Source organism: Bos indicus, chromosome 29 (assembly GCF_029378745.1).
Source record: "Bos indicus isolate NIAB-ARS_2022 breed Sahiwal x Tharparkar chromosome 29, NIAB-ARS_B.indTharparkar_mat_pri_1.0, whole genome shotgun sequence".
NCBI lineage: Eukaryota > Metazoa > Chordata > Mammalia > Artiodactyla > Bovidae > Bos > Bos indicus.
Window position 1 is genome coordinate 24,830,656 of NC_091788.1, and position 14,966 is coordinate 24,845,621.

The 14,966-nt window shown below is 35.5% G+C and overlaps 1 protein-coding gene across 1 annotated transcript in view; it reads right to left on the reverse strand.

Moving 5' to 3' along the window:
* Window positions 1-14,966, reverse strand: part of PRMT3 (protein arginine methyltransferase 3) — a 126,504-nt gene that overhangs the window by 18,872 nt on the left and 92,666 nt on the right. Inside the window, exons 14-15 of the mRNA XM_019955035.2 lie at window positions 1,154-1,204; window positions 895-982 (exon numbers count right to left, since the gene is read on the reverse strand). Coding sequence (XP_019810594.1) covers window positions 895-982; window positions 1,154-1,204 — 139 coding nt within the window. The remainder of the gene's footprint in view (window positions 1-894; window positions 983-1,153; window positions 1,205-14,966) is intronic.

Consider the following 14,966-nt stretch of genomic DNA (forward strand, 5'->3'; position numbering starts at 1 on the left):
ACCACGTCAATGAATTCAGTGGTTATCATAAGTGTTGCTTCTTAATTTACTATGTGCGTGTATAGACTGTTGTTTTACATGTTTTTAAAACTTCATATAAATCAAAACCATATATTTTAGAAATCCTTCTGCAAATCTTTGCTCAACGTTGCTTTTAAGAGACATACAAATAATCTGATGTTGAGTATCTCTGCACTGAAGTTTGGTGTGCATTCAGTTTTCCCACAGTCAAGATGCTTTCAGTGAAGATGGGACAAGACATACGTGTAACAAGCAGTTAAAAAAAAAAAAGTCCATAATCAAATTCTAACTTTTGGTGTTAGATGTGTAGATATATAAGAACTATAGGTGCTCATGTAAGTGAACAATCAACGAGATGTAAGACAAAGCAATGCAGCATCGGATCAGTCTTTAAACACTAGGCTAGATCTGAGGAGGTGGATCCAGTGGAGAGCATTCTAAACAAATATATTTTGAATATAATAACTACTGAATGACATTCTCTTTTAATTTACACTTTACTTCTATTGGTAATATTTCTGTTTAGTCACTTGGGAAATTAAAATATTTTCTTTTAGTTATAGTTTCAACTTAGTATATACTAGTTAATGCTTAACGAAAAATTTTCTGAATTACTCTGTAGTACTCAACATAAGAGCTACATAATGGCACATACATTGTAACTGGCAGACATCAGATTCAAATAAAAGTTTTAACTTACTTCTTTAATGAAATGATATGCCACCTAAACTTTATGTACATGGTAAACTCTAAGAACTACTTACCTTAGTATGCTATATTGCTTCAAATACAGTGGGCACAGAAAAAGTGTTTGTAGAATGGATGAATACTGTTTATTTCAGAATGAATAAGACACCCACCCCCCTTTCTTACCTGCTTTAACTGAAAATGGCTTTTCCAATAGAAATACTGTTTGCTTCCAGTGTGTTTTGGTGCTCAGTGGGCCCGTAGAAAACACAACCTGCATTGGTAGAGTTCAAAAATGTCTGATGAAGTACAAGATTTTTAATATCACGGTACATTAATTTACTACATCAAATACAAGCTCCAACTACTTACAAAAGCAAAATGCTTATGATCAAATGCCTTGGGGCACAAAGATAAAATACTTGCCTAGTTATGAAATACCTACCTTGTTGTGGCAATTCTTCTCAAAATATATATCGAAGTAGCCAGCAATTGCCTGTTTTTTTAAAAAGAAGTAATATAAATAATTATTAAACAAATCATGTAACAATTGATTTCATGGTCTTTTAAGTCAAGGCAAGTAAGAAACCATTTCAAAGATCAGACACTCTTAAATAAATGGCAGGTCACTATTTTCTCTAGAAAAGATGTTATAAATAAAAATAATGTAACTTGGCTTTTCCCCATATAAACAAGATAATAAGGGTAACAAGGCTAATCAGATACTCAATACGTGTTCACTTAGAGAAACGCCAGTGCTGGACCACTGAAAAGTGAGAATCTACATGGAGCGAGGCTCACCCGGCCCCTTACCCATCCAGACTCCCCCACTGAGACGCTGCCGTGTGAGTCAAGTCTCCATACAGCCGCAGCAGTGTGAGACAGCCCAGGAGAGACCAGGAGAACTAGGATTGAACTAGACCAGCAGAACAATCCAGACTACAGAAACACAGACAAATAAATCTACATGATTTTGACGTCAAGACACTAAGTTTTGGGGTGGTCTGTTACACAGAAATAAATAATTGACACATACTCTTTTGTACAAACCCAGTTCACTTCATTTCTTCTGATTTAATTCATCCAATTTTAAAGTAAAGTAGTATGATTATTTTTATGATGAGATAAATGAAATTTTAAAATATTACATATTTTGTTTCTGAAAATAAAAATTACATCATTCAATAAAACTTATGTTTTAGGTATACACACAAAGAAGAAATCTGATGTAACTCTAAGGTTCACTGTAATTATATAAAAGGCTGCTAGAAGAAATTAATATGTTAATCAAATATAAATTTTAATTTCTTTTTGTTTAAAATTTAAATGATCATTCCTTTTTCTTTCACTAGTGGGACAGGCTTGACTCAACCTATTTTAAAACTGGCATTAAATAAAGCATATAAAGTGTTAAAAATTAGAAACTGATTATCAAAAAGTCATATAAAGCTGATTTGTGTACTTTCCTGCTTTTGTTAAAAACGTGGAGTTTTACTGATTCCACAGGGTTAATGCAGATTGGGCCCAAACCAAATTCAGTATTTAACCTTGAGGTTCATTATGCTTCAGATACCAAAAGAGAATCAAAATACTATTTATAATTTTGTCAAACAGAAAAAAACACTGGTCTCAGACCAATTCCTAAACTGTGTTCCTGCAGGAGAGAACCCCAAAACAGAAAGAACAGCACACTCTTAGAGAGCAGAAATGAGGTTTGAACCACTGTCTGCTGAGACACTGCTGACAGAATTTATGTCCTGACTTTAACTGCACTGGTCGCCTGTTAACATCAAACATCAATAAGGTCCAGATGACGATAAGTCAGCAAAGAGTCCACAATACCCAGGATACAATCCAATACTACTCAGCATACAAAGTCCAGGAAAATGGAACCAACTGTCAAGAGGAAAGACAGTCAACAGATGTCAGTGCTGAGATGACCCAGATGCTGGACTATCAGACAAAGACTTAAAGCAGAAACTATAACTATGTTGGTATGAGTTAACAGCAAAGCCACAGCAGAGACACACTGAAATGAATCAAAAGAGAGATTCTCAGTGGAGAAACAGAAATGACAAAAAGAGAACCTAAAGGGAATTTCAGAACTGAAAAACACAATTAACTGAAACAAAAAACTTCCTAGGATGAATTGTAGAATGGAGAAGATACAGAGGAAAAAGTCTGAATTTGAAGTGAAACCAATAGAAACGAACCAATTTTTAAAAACAAGGGGAAAAGATTGAAATAAAATTCCCAGAGACTCGGGGACCTATGGAATTAACAAACATCTGACTGGAGGTCCAGACTGAAAAGAAAAATATGATGGAACAGGAGGGGGAAAAAAAAAAAACACTTTTAAAATTCTATATCCAGGAAAAACATCCTTTAGAGAATGAAGGATAAAAATATTTCCAAGTGAAGGAAAATTACAGAATCCATTGCCAACAGGCTTTTTAGAAGACATTTTAAAGGAAGTTCTTTAGGCTGACAGGCAATAATATTGGAAGGAAACCTGAAATATCAAAAATAAGAAACCAAAAGAAATGATAAATAGTTGGGTAACTATAATCCCCTCTGAATTTGATACCTATGATTATTTAAGGCAAAAATTATAACATCATCTGGTGGGCTTTTCAATGTAAGCACACATAAGCACAAAGATCAGTGCAGGGGCTGGAGGGTAGGAGGAAGAATGAAATCTAAACAATAAATAATGTCTATAAAGTCTGCAAATAAAGAAGGCTCTTAAGCATCATACACAAGGCAGAAACTTAATATAAGAAAAATTTAAATTTTAGAATCAAAACTAAAAGATAAGCAAGAGATCGGAGAATATTTGCCACACATATAACAAAGGGTCACTGTTCTTTGTATATTAAGCTACTACAAATTAGTAAGACAGCAATGTATCAAAAGAAGCTAACAAAAGACAAAGCAAGAGATTTACAAAAGAAAAACAAATGATTAATAGACATGTTAAAAAAAAACTGTTTCACCTACTTAGAAAAAAATAAGTAAATTAAGACAACTGGATACAATTTTCCTTGACTGTGTTTTTTAAATGACAGTATTCACAGCTAGTGGAGAAAGAAGCATTCATGCTGGGAAAATAAAATGAAATAACTTTTCTAGGGAAAACAACTAATACATATTACAAAGAAATCAGATGCAAAATAGCACACGTGATATGACTCAGTTTATACACAGAAATCCAAAAATAGCAAACCTAATTCATAGTGTTACAAGTCAGAAGAGGAGTTATCCTTGCAACAAGGATAGAAACTGGAAGGGATTCCATGGTGGGCTCCTGGGTTTCTGGTAGTATTCTGTTTCTGAAGTTGAACGCTGGGTATATATACATGAGGGAAAAATCACTTTGTGTAATTTTATTAAACTATTTATGACTTGTATACTTTTCTGTTTTCATTCACTCAATTAAGATTTTTTACAATGTAATACTGGTTGACCCAGTAATTCAAAACTTCCAAAAAGTTATTCTAAGGAAATTATTAAGTATGCTTGCAAAGATTTAACTATGTCAATTTTAGCCCAAATTTTCAACAACAGGTAATCAGTTACTAAATCATAAAATCTACAAATAATAGAATACTATTTGGCCATCAAAAGTAAACCTACAGGTAAGTATTTACTGATTTGGAAAATGAGTTGTGGTATACTATTAAGTGAAAAAAATAATATATATTTGTTTGGGGCACTTATTCTGTGTTACACAAATGTGAATATATAACTATCTGGAAAGATCTGACCAAGCTATTGAAAGTAACAGATAGATTTGGAATATCGATATTCTTCATGTTTATCTATCCATTTCTCACAAATATGAAGAACTGTGATAAGTTATTTTTAATAGGACTTGAGCTAAATAATCCATAGTATTGCACGGAGAAGCATTCAATTCAGCTGTTATCTCTGATTATTTCCCTTAGTGACTCTCAAAAAAATCAGTCCTCTCTGTACCTCAAAGGCTAGGGTAAGTGTCTAACATGTAAAAGGAACTAAACTAATTTAAATAAAAAGAATGACAAGTTTTCCCCAGCTAGTAATTCTAGAAAAATAATATTTTCCAGGGCTTCCCTGGTGACTGAGATGGTAAAGAATCTGCTTGCAGTGCAGGAGACCTGGGTTTGATCCCTGAGTCAGGAAGATCCCGTGGAGAAGGGAATGGCCACCCAGTTCAGTATTCTTGCTTGGAGAATTCCATGGATAGAGGAGCCTGGTGGGCTACAGTCCACAGGTCACAAAGAGTTGGATATGACTGAACGACTAACACACACACACACACACACATTTTCCAATGAGGAGAGTAGCAAAAGTGAAAGTTTAGTCACTGAGTCGTGTCTGACTCTTTGTGACCCTATGGATTGTAGACTGACAGGCTCCTCCGCCCATGGGGTTTTCCAGGCAAGAGTACTGGAGTGGGTTGCCCTTGCCTTCTCCAGAGGATCTTCCCGACCCAGGGACTGAACCCGGGTCTCACACACTGTAGGCAGACACTTTACCGTCTGAGCCACCAGGGAAGTCCCTAAAATTGCAAATAGAGACGAAAAGATGCAAATGGGAAAGCAACAGTAATAGAAATTATTGAAACCCTCTCTATATGTATATATATTTTTTATTATAAAATCGTTGAAAAATGAAAATTTTTATTTGTATTGGTTTGCATTAATTTTTATTGAAGAATAGTTGCTTTACAATGTTATATTTGTTTCTGCTATACAGCAAACTGAAACAGTTACATGTATACATATATCCCCTCTTTTTGGATTTCCATCTCATTTAGGTCTCCACAGAGCACTGAGCAGAGTTCCCTCTGCTATCTAGTAGGCTCTCATTAGTTACCTATTTTATACATAGCAGTGTATATATGGGGATGGGCTTTCCAGGTGGCTTAGTGGTAAAGAATCTGCCTGCCAGTGCAGGAGATGCAGGTTCAATCCCTGTGCTGGAAAGATTCCCCTGGAGTAGGAAATGGCACTTCACACCACTATTCTTGTCTAGATAATTCCATGGACAGAGGAGTCTGTCGGGCTGCAAAGAGTCAGACATGACTGAACAACTGAGCAAGCACACAGTGTATATATGAAAACATTATGAAGACTTCTAGGGTTCTAGAGGGAGAGGGTTACTTTATAATTATTCTTTAAGTTATACATATGTTGTATACTCTATGTTACCAAAAATGGAAGTGAAGAAAGAAAAACTTCAGTGACCTAATAAAACCTTTTGTGGAAACAACAAATTTGGGCTGAAAAGCAGCTCTTACAACGTTATCAGAAATGCGACCAGAGTTTGAAATATATAAACTATATGAAGAGAAATGGCCTATTTAACTCTGGTGAAAAAAAAGGCAAAAACAGGCCGGTAATGTTAATATAACAGAACATTACATAACTATAATCATGGAGTATAGGTCTTAATGAACACAAGAGGCTGATACACAAGTTTACAAAAAGTTAAAAAATAAAAAAGATCTGAGAATATAAAGGCATTTTAGAATTGTCTTTCAATCCCTAAATATAATTTTCTATGAAATTTAGTTCTCAAAAAAGAAACTAACCCAAAAATACAGTGAAAGAAATACTGTGTAGTTTAGCATAACCAAAAAACAAATAGTTTATAAACCCAAAGACAAATAAATAAAATAAGAAAGAAAAATAGAAGACATATCTATATCATAGTTCCCTGTGAAGGACATTATAGGATCTCCAACTCTTCATGCAGATCTACCTTCCTAATGATGTTTGTTTAAGGGTAGTGTTAAGATCAGTTCCACAGCAAACATTAAGCAGAAGCTTGAGAAGTCAGGAAAAAATTCACCTGGGATTTAAAATCACATGCACATAATGTACTCATCAGAGAACTAAATGGTATTTACCCTCTAATACAAGCAATGCCTAGAATGCCACTTTAAGGAAAGAGCTTTTTTTTCTTTTTAAATATATAAGTGATCCTTGATAATTAAAATAGAGATGAGGAAAAAAGAGGAAAAAAATCCTTAAACTTGAAACATCATATAAACTAGTTGAACTATGATTGCTGTTTTTATTTCTGCAAGGATGTTATAAACAGTCAAATATGTCAGCTGATTTGGGGACAAAACTATTCATTTCGCTGCAGAATATAAACATGCAACTGTTTTTCAATTACAGTTTAATCTCCTTGTTACCACCACTTTGACACGATATCTCTAGGTGTTTTAAATGTTAATTTCAATGAACTCACACTCTCTCTGTGGAAGTCATTCAAATACAAGAATAAACAATCAGCACAGGAAATTGAAAATGATGCCAAACAGGCAATGGCGATAAATAACTGGAGCACAACTTGACATGTGCTTAAGAAAGATCAGATAGATTGGAAGACCTGGCCACAGAATGAATTTCCCTTTTGTTTCATATATATCTCTAATTAGGGGCAAGGGGAATGCTAAGGAGAGAAATAAGCATTTAAATTAAGTATCTATAGGAGCTAGGTTAGTTTGCAAAGGCAAGGTCACAATGAAATAAATAAAATTCGCTGCCTTATACCACAGGCAGAAAAATACAGGTATAAAGTCACTAAGACTGAGAGAAAGTTAATAGTAATTAAGAACAACAGTGATAACAACATAAACAGAATGAAAGGAAAATATATGCATACAGTAAATTTCTGGGATAGTTTGATCATGCTTATAATTTGGTGAGAATATTCCATAATTACTCTGAAGTACATAGGAAAATAATACAGACATGTAGCTTTTTTGGGCATCTTAAATATTCTGAAGTATTACAAGAGAGTTTCAGAATGAGCTATTTGTTTCTGCTTTGTGGATTTCACAAATCATTTCATGTGTACATTGAACCGGTTCAATTTAAAAAATCTGTTTTAAGCTACATTTTGTTTTTTCATCCCATACATACAAAGTAGTATGATACATGCTCATTTGAAGAACAATGACATGGAATAAAAATGAATTGCTTTCTCATGTATTTTAGTGTGATGAGTATTTCTTTAAAGAGGACATATCATGTGTGTATATAACAGGATGGCAGCCAATGAAGTGAGATCAGACTAGACCTTATGAGGAAGAAGGAAATTAAAAATTATCATTATCACTATCACCTGCAGGGAGTAATTTATCATTTCTGTTCTTCATTGGTATCATGTTCCAGCAGCGTGTGGTTACAGCAGATACAATTAGGCAGCTGGCCACAGAAATAGGAGGATAATGTGCTTTTGATGGAGTTTATCCAAGCATGGAGATAGAGTGCTTGTAATCCATGCAGCAGAATCACTATAACAAAAATACAATTCATTTTTTGTTGGAGTATTTCTTTCAAAACCTTAACATGGAATTCAAAAGCTAACTGATGATGAGTCTGAAGCAAGTAAAGCAAGAGTAAGAAGATAATGCATAAAAAAGATTATACATTTTAACTTACATCATTGTCTATAAACCAATCAGATGAAAATACAAATACAGGCCATAAAAAGCTGCTGCATAGAGAGCATGAACTCTGCTGGTGATGACTGGTATTTAAGAAGACATAACCAAGAAAATGAACCAAGAAAATGAAAATTACATGTTACATTATTCTCCCAATATTAACTATAGCTTAAATTATAGACTCTTCCCTCTTCAATTAATTTTCTATTTTATCCCAAGAGGAAATTTGCATCTTTTCTTTCTTTCATGATTCCTCTAGGGAACAATACACATTAAGTGCCATATACTTCTCAAGGGTATCACCAAACTGAGTATCGTTTAGAAATGGATCAAGCAATATGGAAAGCATCAAAACAGACAATAGGTCTAAGAATATTTTTTAAAGGTACTTTTACTAAAAGAAACTCAACATAAATCATTTTTGATCTACTAAAATATTCCCAAAGTACAACTGAAATTCCTTTAAAATTTACTAAGATTGCTCCCTTGTAGTTTACCTACAAAATTACCTAAAAAGGCAGTTTTAGAGAGCAGAAGGGATCACTGCTTCAGAGACTAAAACATAGGTACTTGAATTCTGACATTTCATAAATCAATAGCTTATATGGCCTTACTCAACACTTCTTCCTAGCTAGAAACACAAGATACTATTAATTTATACAGTCAATGATGTAACCAACCTAACAATATATAATGTAAGGTGTGCCATGTGTTCATTTGATACGCTTACATACCGCAAAACGACTACCACCAGAGCATTAACTAAATCTCCATCATGCCACATCATTATTACCTTTTTTTTTTTTGCAGTGAGAGCATTTAAAATCTACTTTCAGTAATCTTCAACTATATAATATAGCATCATTAACTATGGTATAATAACCTTGATGTACAATGGATCCCCAGAACTTCCTCAACTTCTAACTAGAAGTCTGTACTCTTAACCAACATTTCCCCCTTTTTCCCAGTTCCCAACCCACTGGTAACCAACATTCTGTTCTGTTTCTGAGTCTGGCCTTTTTATTTAGGTTCTATGTATAAGAGTTATTTGTTTCCTTCTGACTTCTTTCACTTAGCCTAATACCCTCAAGATCCATCCATGCTGTGGTAAATGGCAAGATTTCCTTCTTTTTACAGTGGAATAATACTCCACTGCATGTGTGTGTGTATATATAATCTCGTATCTTCTTTATCTAGTCCATTGTACACACTTTGGATGTTTCTGTATCTCGACTATTGTGAATAATCAAGACCCTGTTTTCACTTCCTCTGGATATACACCCAGAAGCAGGATTGCTGGGTTATATGGTGTTTCTATTTTTAATTTTCTGAGGAACCTCTGTACTGTTCCTATAGTGGTTGTACCAATTTACATTTCCACTAAAAGTGTACAGAGTTCCCTTTTCTCTACGTCCTTGCCAAGACTTCTCTCTCCAATTTCTAAGCGCAGATTCATTTTCCCTATTACATGCTTCACCAATATCATAGTCTTTTGTGCCTAGCTAATTTTATTATTGTTTTTGACATTCACTTATACGATTGCATATTACCTAAATAGTTATATGGCTCTAAGACATATGTGACTATACAATTTATTTATCCAGTCTACTGTTGACAAGTACTAGGTGCCGTTTTTATGAACATTCTTTTATGAACCTATTTTGATGAACTTAAGCACTCAGTGCTGTTGGGTACATACCTAGGAGTGGAACTACTGCTATATGCACATACACCACTTTTGTTCACTTTCACTGCTTCCTGTATTTCTGGACTTCCATCTAGGATCACTTTTTGTCTGCTTTTATTCCCTTCATTAATCAGTTTCCTGGGGCAAATTCTTTTTTGTTGTTGTTCACCTTAAGTATCTATTTCAGCTTCGTTCTTCATTTTTCAGTTTTGTTTTTGGCCGTGCTGGGTTTCACTGCTGCATGCGAGCTTTCTCCAGCTACCGTGAGTGGGGCTACTCTTTGTTGCAGTGCACAGGCTTCTCACTGAGGTGGCTTCCCTTGTTGCGAAGCACAGGCTCCAAGGGTGGAGGCTCAGTAGCTGTGGCACATGGGCTCAGCTGCTCCGTGGCACGTGGGATCTTCCCAGACCAGGGATAGAACCCATGTCTCCTGCACTGGCAGGTGGGTTCCAATCCACTGTTCCACCAGGGAAGCTCTCAGCTTCATTCTTAAATGTTACTTTCAGTTCAGTTCAGTTCACTCAGTCGTGTCTGACTCTTTGTGACCCCATGGACTGCAGCATGCCAGGCTTCCCTGACCATCACCAACTCCCAGAGCTTACTCAAACTCATGTCATCCAGTCAGTGATGCCATCCAACCATCTCATCCTCTGTCGTTGCCTTCTCCTCCTGCCGTCAATCTTTCCCAGCAGCAGGGTCTTTTCCAATGAGTCCGTTCTTTGCATCAGGTGGCCAAAGTATTGGAGCTTCAGCACCAGTCCTTCCAATGAATATTCAGGACTGATTTCCTTTAGGATTGATGAGTTGATCTTGCAGTCCAAGGGACTCAAGAGTCTTCTCCAACACCACAGTTCAAAAGTATCACTCTTGGCGTTCAGCTTTCTTTATAGTCCAACTCTCACATTCACACACGACTACTGGAAACATCACAGCTTTGACTAGACGGACCTTTGTTGGCAAAGTTATTTCAGTTGGGTAAAATTCAGGGTTGGCAGTTATTTTCTTTCAGCACAGTGAGGATGTCATCACTGAATTACCTTTTGTCTTTCCAATTCTATTGTTCCTGCGGAGAAATCATCTATTTATTGTTCTTTTGAAGATAATTTCAATGTTCTTCTTACAACCCCACTGAGGCTTCTAAGATGTTCTCTTTGGTTTTAGTAGAATGTATCTAGGGATATTCTAGGGAAAGTCTTCTCCTTTTTTAGATTAAAATACAATTCACATACCATAAAAATTTCCCCATTTAAGTAAACTGTATAATTCAGTTTTTAAAAAGTATATTCTGAATTGTACAACCATCACCACAATCTAATTTTAGATTTCTATCAAACCCAAAGAAACCTTGTATCCATACTGCTCCTTTTATCCTCAGTTCTCAGATTTGCCTATTATGAACATTTCAGATAAGTGGAATCATAGAACTGGAACATCATATAAATGGAATCCTCTCACAGCAGGCCTTTTTTACTTAGCATTTTCACTCATTATCTCAGGGTTCATACATTCTGCAGCATGTATCAGGATTTCACTGTTTTCTATACCCACATAATATTTTGAAGTTGGTCTCAGTAAAAGGGTTACTCCATTTTACACAGTCTGCTGTTATAGGAGACAGATTCATCACTGGACTGTTTTAGGTTTTTTTCCTATCTAAGGTCTGTCATCGTCTAACCTAGCTTCTTTTCACTTGTTATGTCTCAGTTTAAATGTTACTTTCCCTGAGCAGCCTTCCCTAATTCCGCAGAGATTATAACATACTCATTAAATGTTCCTGCGTGTCCTCTAACAATATTCATCATATTCATAATGCTTTCTGTTCGACTGAAAATCCCAATAGGCCCTTTAGGGCAATCTCTCTGTATCTGTGCTTACCTCCCTATATTCACTGCCTAGGCACAATGACCGGGTGTTCAATCTAAACATTTAGTGAAAACAGCCATGCAGTTACAAGGGCATGAAATAGCCTGGGATGTTCAGGGACCACAGGAAATTAATAAAGATTTGTTAATTGAGAGAACAATTAAAGAATGAAATGATATAATATGCTCCACTCCTATCAACCTTCAGGAAAAGAAAACTACGATGTTTTACTTCTCTTATAATTTCTTACTTTTTATTCAAAACTGGAATTTGATGTCAACTGCTCTAGAGGAATATTCCTTGATGTCTGTACTAACAATTAATCACTCTGCACTAATTTAGTGCAAACTGTATGATGAAGGCTTTTTAGAAGAAAGTCATGCCTAAGGTAAAACCTTAAATGTGAGTGAGAGTTTGTCAGGTCAAGGGTACCTTTTACATATGCCTGTATCATTAAAATTCTATTACAGAGCACATAGTACAATTATCTGTTTATATGCTGACCTCTCCTACTAAGTGAAGGTCTCTGGCATCAGAGACTATTTTCTGTTGCCCTCACGATGCCTAATACAGCACTAGAATCCAATACATGTGTGAATAAAAAGTCATCGTGAAAAGGTGTGTGGGTGTGTGTGTGTGCTTGCTTGCTTGCCATTTAAGAACTCTTGCAGCAACTGCTTCTCGAGCTTTCTATCTCTTGGTTCCTCACGTCATCAGTTTCTCACAGCTCAATGTCAATGGTTACTGTTTCATTATATTCCATCTTCCATGCTGCTTTCCAATATTCCGTAAAAGCTTTAAGAACTACATGGCCCATTACTCATTCTTCAAATGCCAGAAAATACTATCAATGGTAAGAAAACATTAAATTTAAAAGTTTAAGAACAAAATAGTAGATAAACTGAATTTAAAAAATCAATGCAGAACAAAAAAAATTAGTTTTCTGCTACAGAGGTTTAAAATTGAAAACTATTAAAACTCATTTTTGTGGCTAGGAGATCAAGCTCTACAAGATACTTCTTGTCTTTATAAACCTTCAGAAGTATAAACTAAGAGATGGAATACTGAAAGAAATCCTGACAGACAGGAAAGAAAAAGGAGGGGCAGGTAGAAGATGTGATATACTTTAATTTCCAGGAATGAATAGGGCTGTTTTTTCTCTCTTGAAATGTGAACTAAAAAGATAGCTATTACCGTTCCATTAGAGCCCTTCTAAGAAGCATCCAACATCTGAGGTGAGAACTAAAAATCTAGTTAGTAGACATTCAGATTTCTTTTTTTATTGTGATCTTTGAATACTAAGTGAGACTAGCCCATCCCATATTCATGGGGTTGGATGCTGAATAAAAGGATGAGAAGAAGAGAAAAAAGAAATCAGATTTAAGGCTATGGTACAGTCTTCAGGGACAGCCAGGACATATCACCTACTGTAATAGTTATGTCACTGTCTTAGTGACCTAGAGGGGAAAACTGTGACTCTGAAAAACCGTAGGCATTAAAGAGTGATTTTGCTTTGAGAAGCACCTGGCTTGCATAAATGTGGCATTTTGAAAGAATGTCTCATTTCTCGAATACATTAGGTATTCAGGGATATGAACAGCTTACAAAGTTTACTGCATATCTCTGGCTGTGAAGAAACTGGTACTGACAGACACATCAGGGCTTCCCAGGTGGCACTAGCGGTAAAGAACCCACCTGCAGTGCAAGAGACATAATGAGATGTGGATTCGATCCCTGGGTGGGGAAGATACCCTGGAGAAGGGCCTGGCAACCCATGCCAGTATTCTTGCCTGGAGAATTCCACAGACAGAGGAGCCTGGTGGGCAACAGTCCAATGGGATGCAAAGAGTCGGACATAACTGGAGCAACTTAGCACGCACGATAGACAAACCAGTGACACTTATTTAATCCTGATGGAGTAAGTAAATTCAGCCTATGAAATCACACTCCCCATAAACAAATGAATAAGTTAAAAATAAATAAACAATCCCTTCTTTAAAAAGATAGGGAAGTGAATGGAAATATTAATCAGATCATTTTATGAGCATTTTCTATGTGCCAGACATAGTGGTAAATGCTTTTATGCACTGCCTCATTTCACCCTCAAAATAACACCCAGGAGGTAATTACTGGCGTTATAATCTCCACTTTTCACATGAGAAATTTCAAGGTCAGGTGAAGTTAAATGCCTTTTCTAAAGTCATTCCGGGAAAAAAAAATCATACTGGTAAACGTGGCACACTGGGTTTAAAGCTTGAAGTTTTTAACTGCGGCACTATGTTACCATCATCTAAACTTTCCTCTTTGATTTACATTATTCTTTAGAAAACTCTATTTTAAGACTGATCCTTTTCTCATCTAGTCTTCTAGAAAAGAGAAAGACAGATTAAGGTAAATATTAAGTTCTGAGCCATCTGGTATATAGAACAAAAATTTATTTTTCCAATTCTTGACTCATCTTTCCACAAGGACTGATCGTTCCTATGAATACATACATACATACATATATATGTCTGGAAACATTGGATGTTTTAGGATTTTTTGAAGACCTGGATGCCAATATTAATGATGGTTTCTGCCAGAACATAAGTCAAAGGGAATTTGAACTGAGAAAATTACTTAGAGGTCATTACTCCAGGGATAACTGCCTGAATCAGAGAGGAAAATACCTGGTCAAACTCATTTACTATCACAACATAACAATGCTAATTGGCAGCCTCTGAGATAAGAGTGGGGAGAACTCCCCTGACATCTCCAATCAAGAGTTCACTAATACTGATTATTTCATTTTTATGCTTATTGCTGTGCTGAAGACAATATTTTAGTCCTGCTTCAGTGTGATTATTTCTCTCATAAATGTATTCTCTCCCTGGGCTAACTTCAAGCATGACCCTATACCTATTTAGAATTAAACTGTGATTGTAATGTAGCTTAAGATTTTAACATTGCACTCTAATTGTATTTCAGAACTGATATTAGAATCCTTTACTCAATTTCAGGGTTCCTCATTTTGTGGACTTCTGCACTCTGTCTGCGTTGGTTAAATAATGGTTTAATATTGCTGATTATCCCTTCCACTATTCTATTCAATGAACGTGAAAAGACTTTAATAGGATGCTTTGTCTCTTATTTGAAGGGATTCAAAGTTAATATGAAGTGTGAAAGATAACTTTTTAAAATTAAGTTTTTATTAATGATATGTTTCCAAGGACAGAGAATGGAAGTAGGTAAGAAGGCAACTAAACATAGAGAATGGGTTTA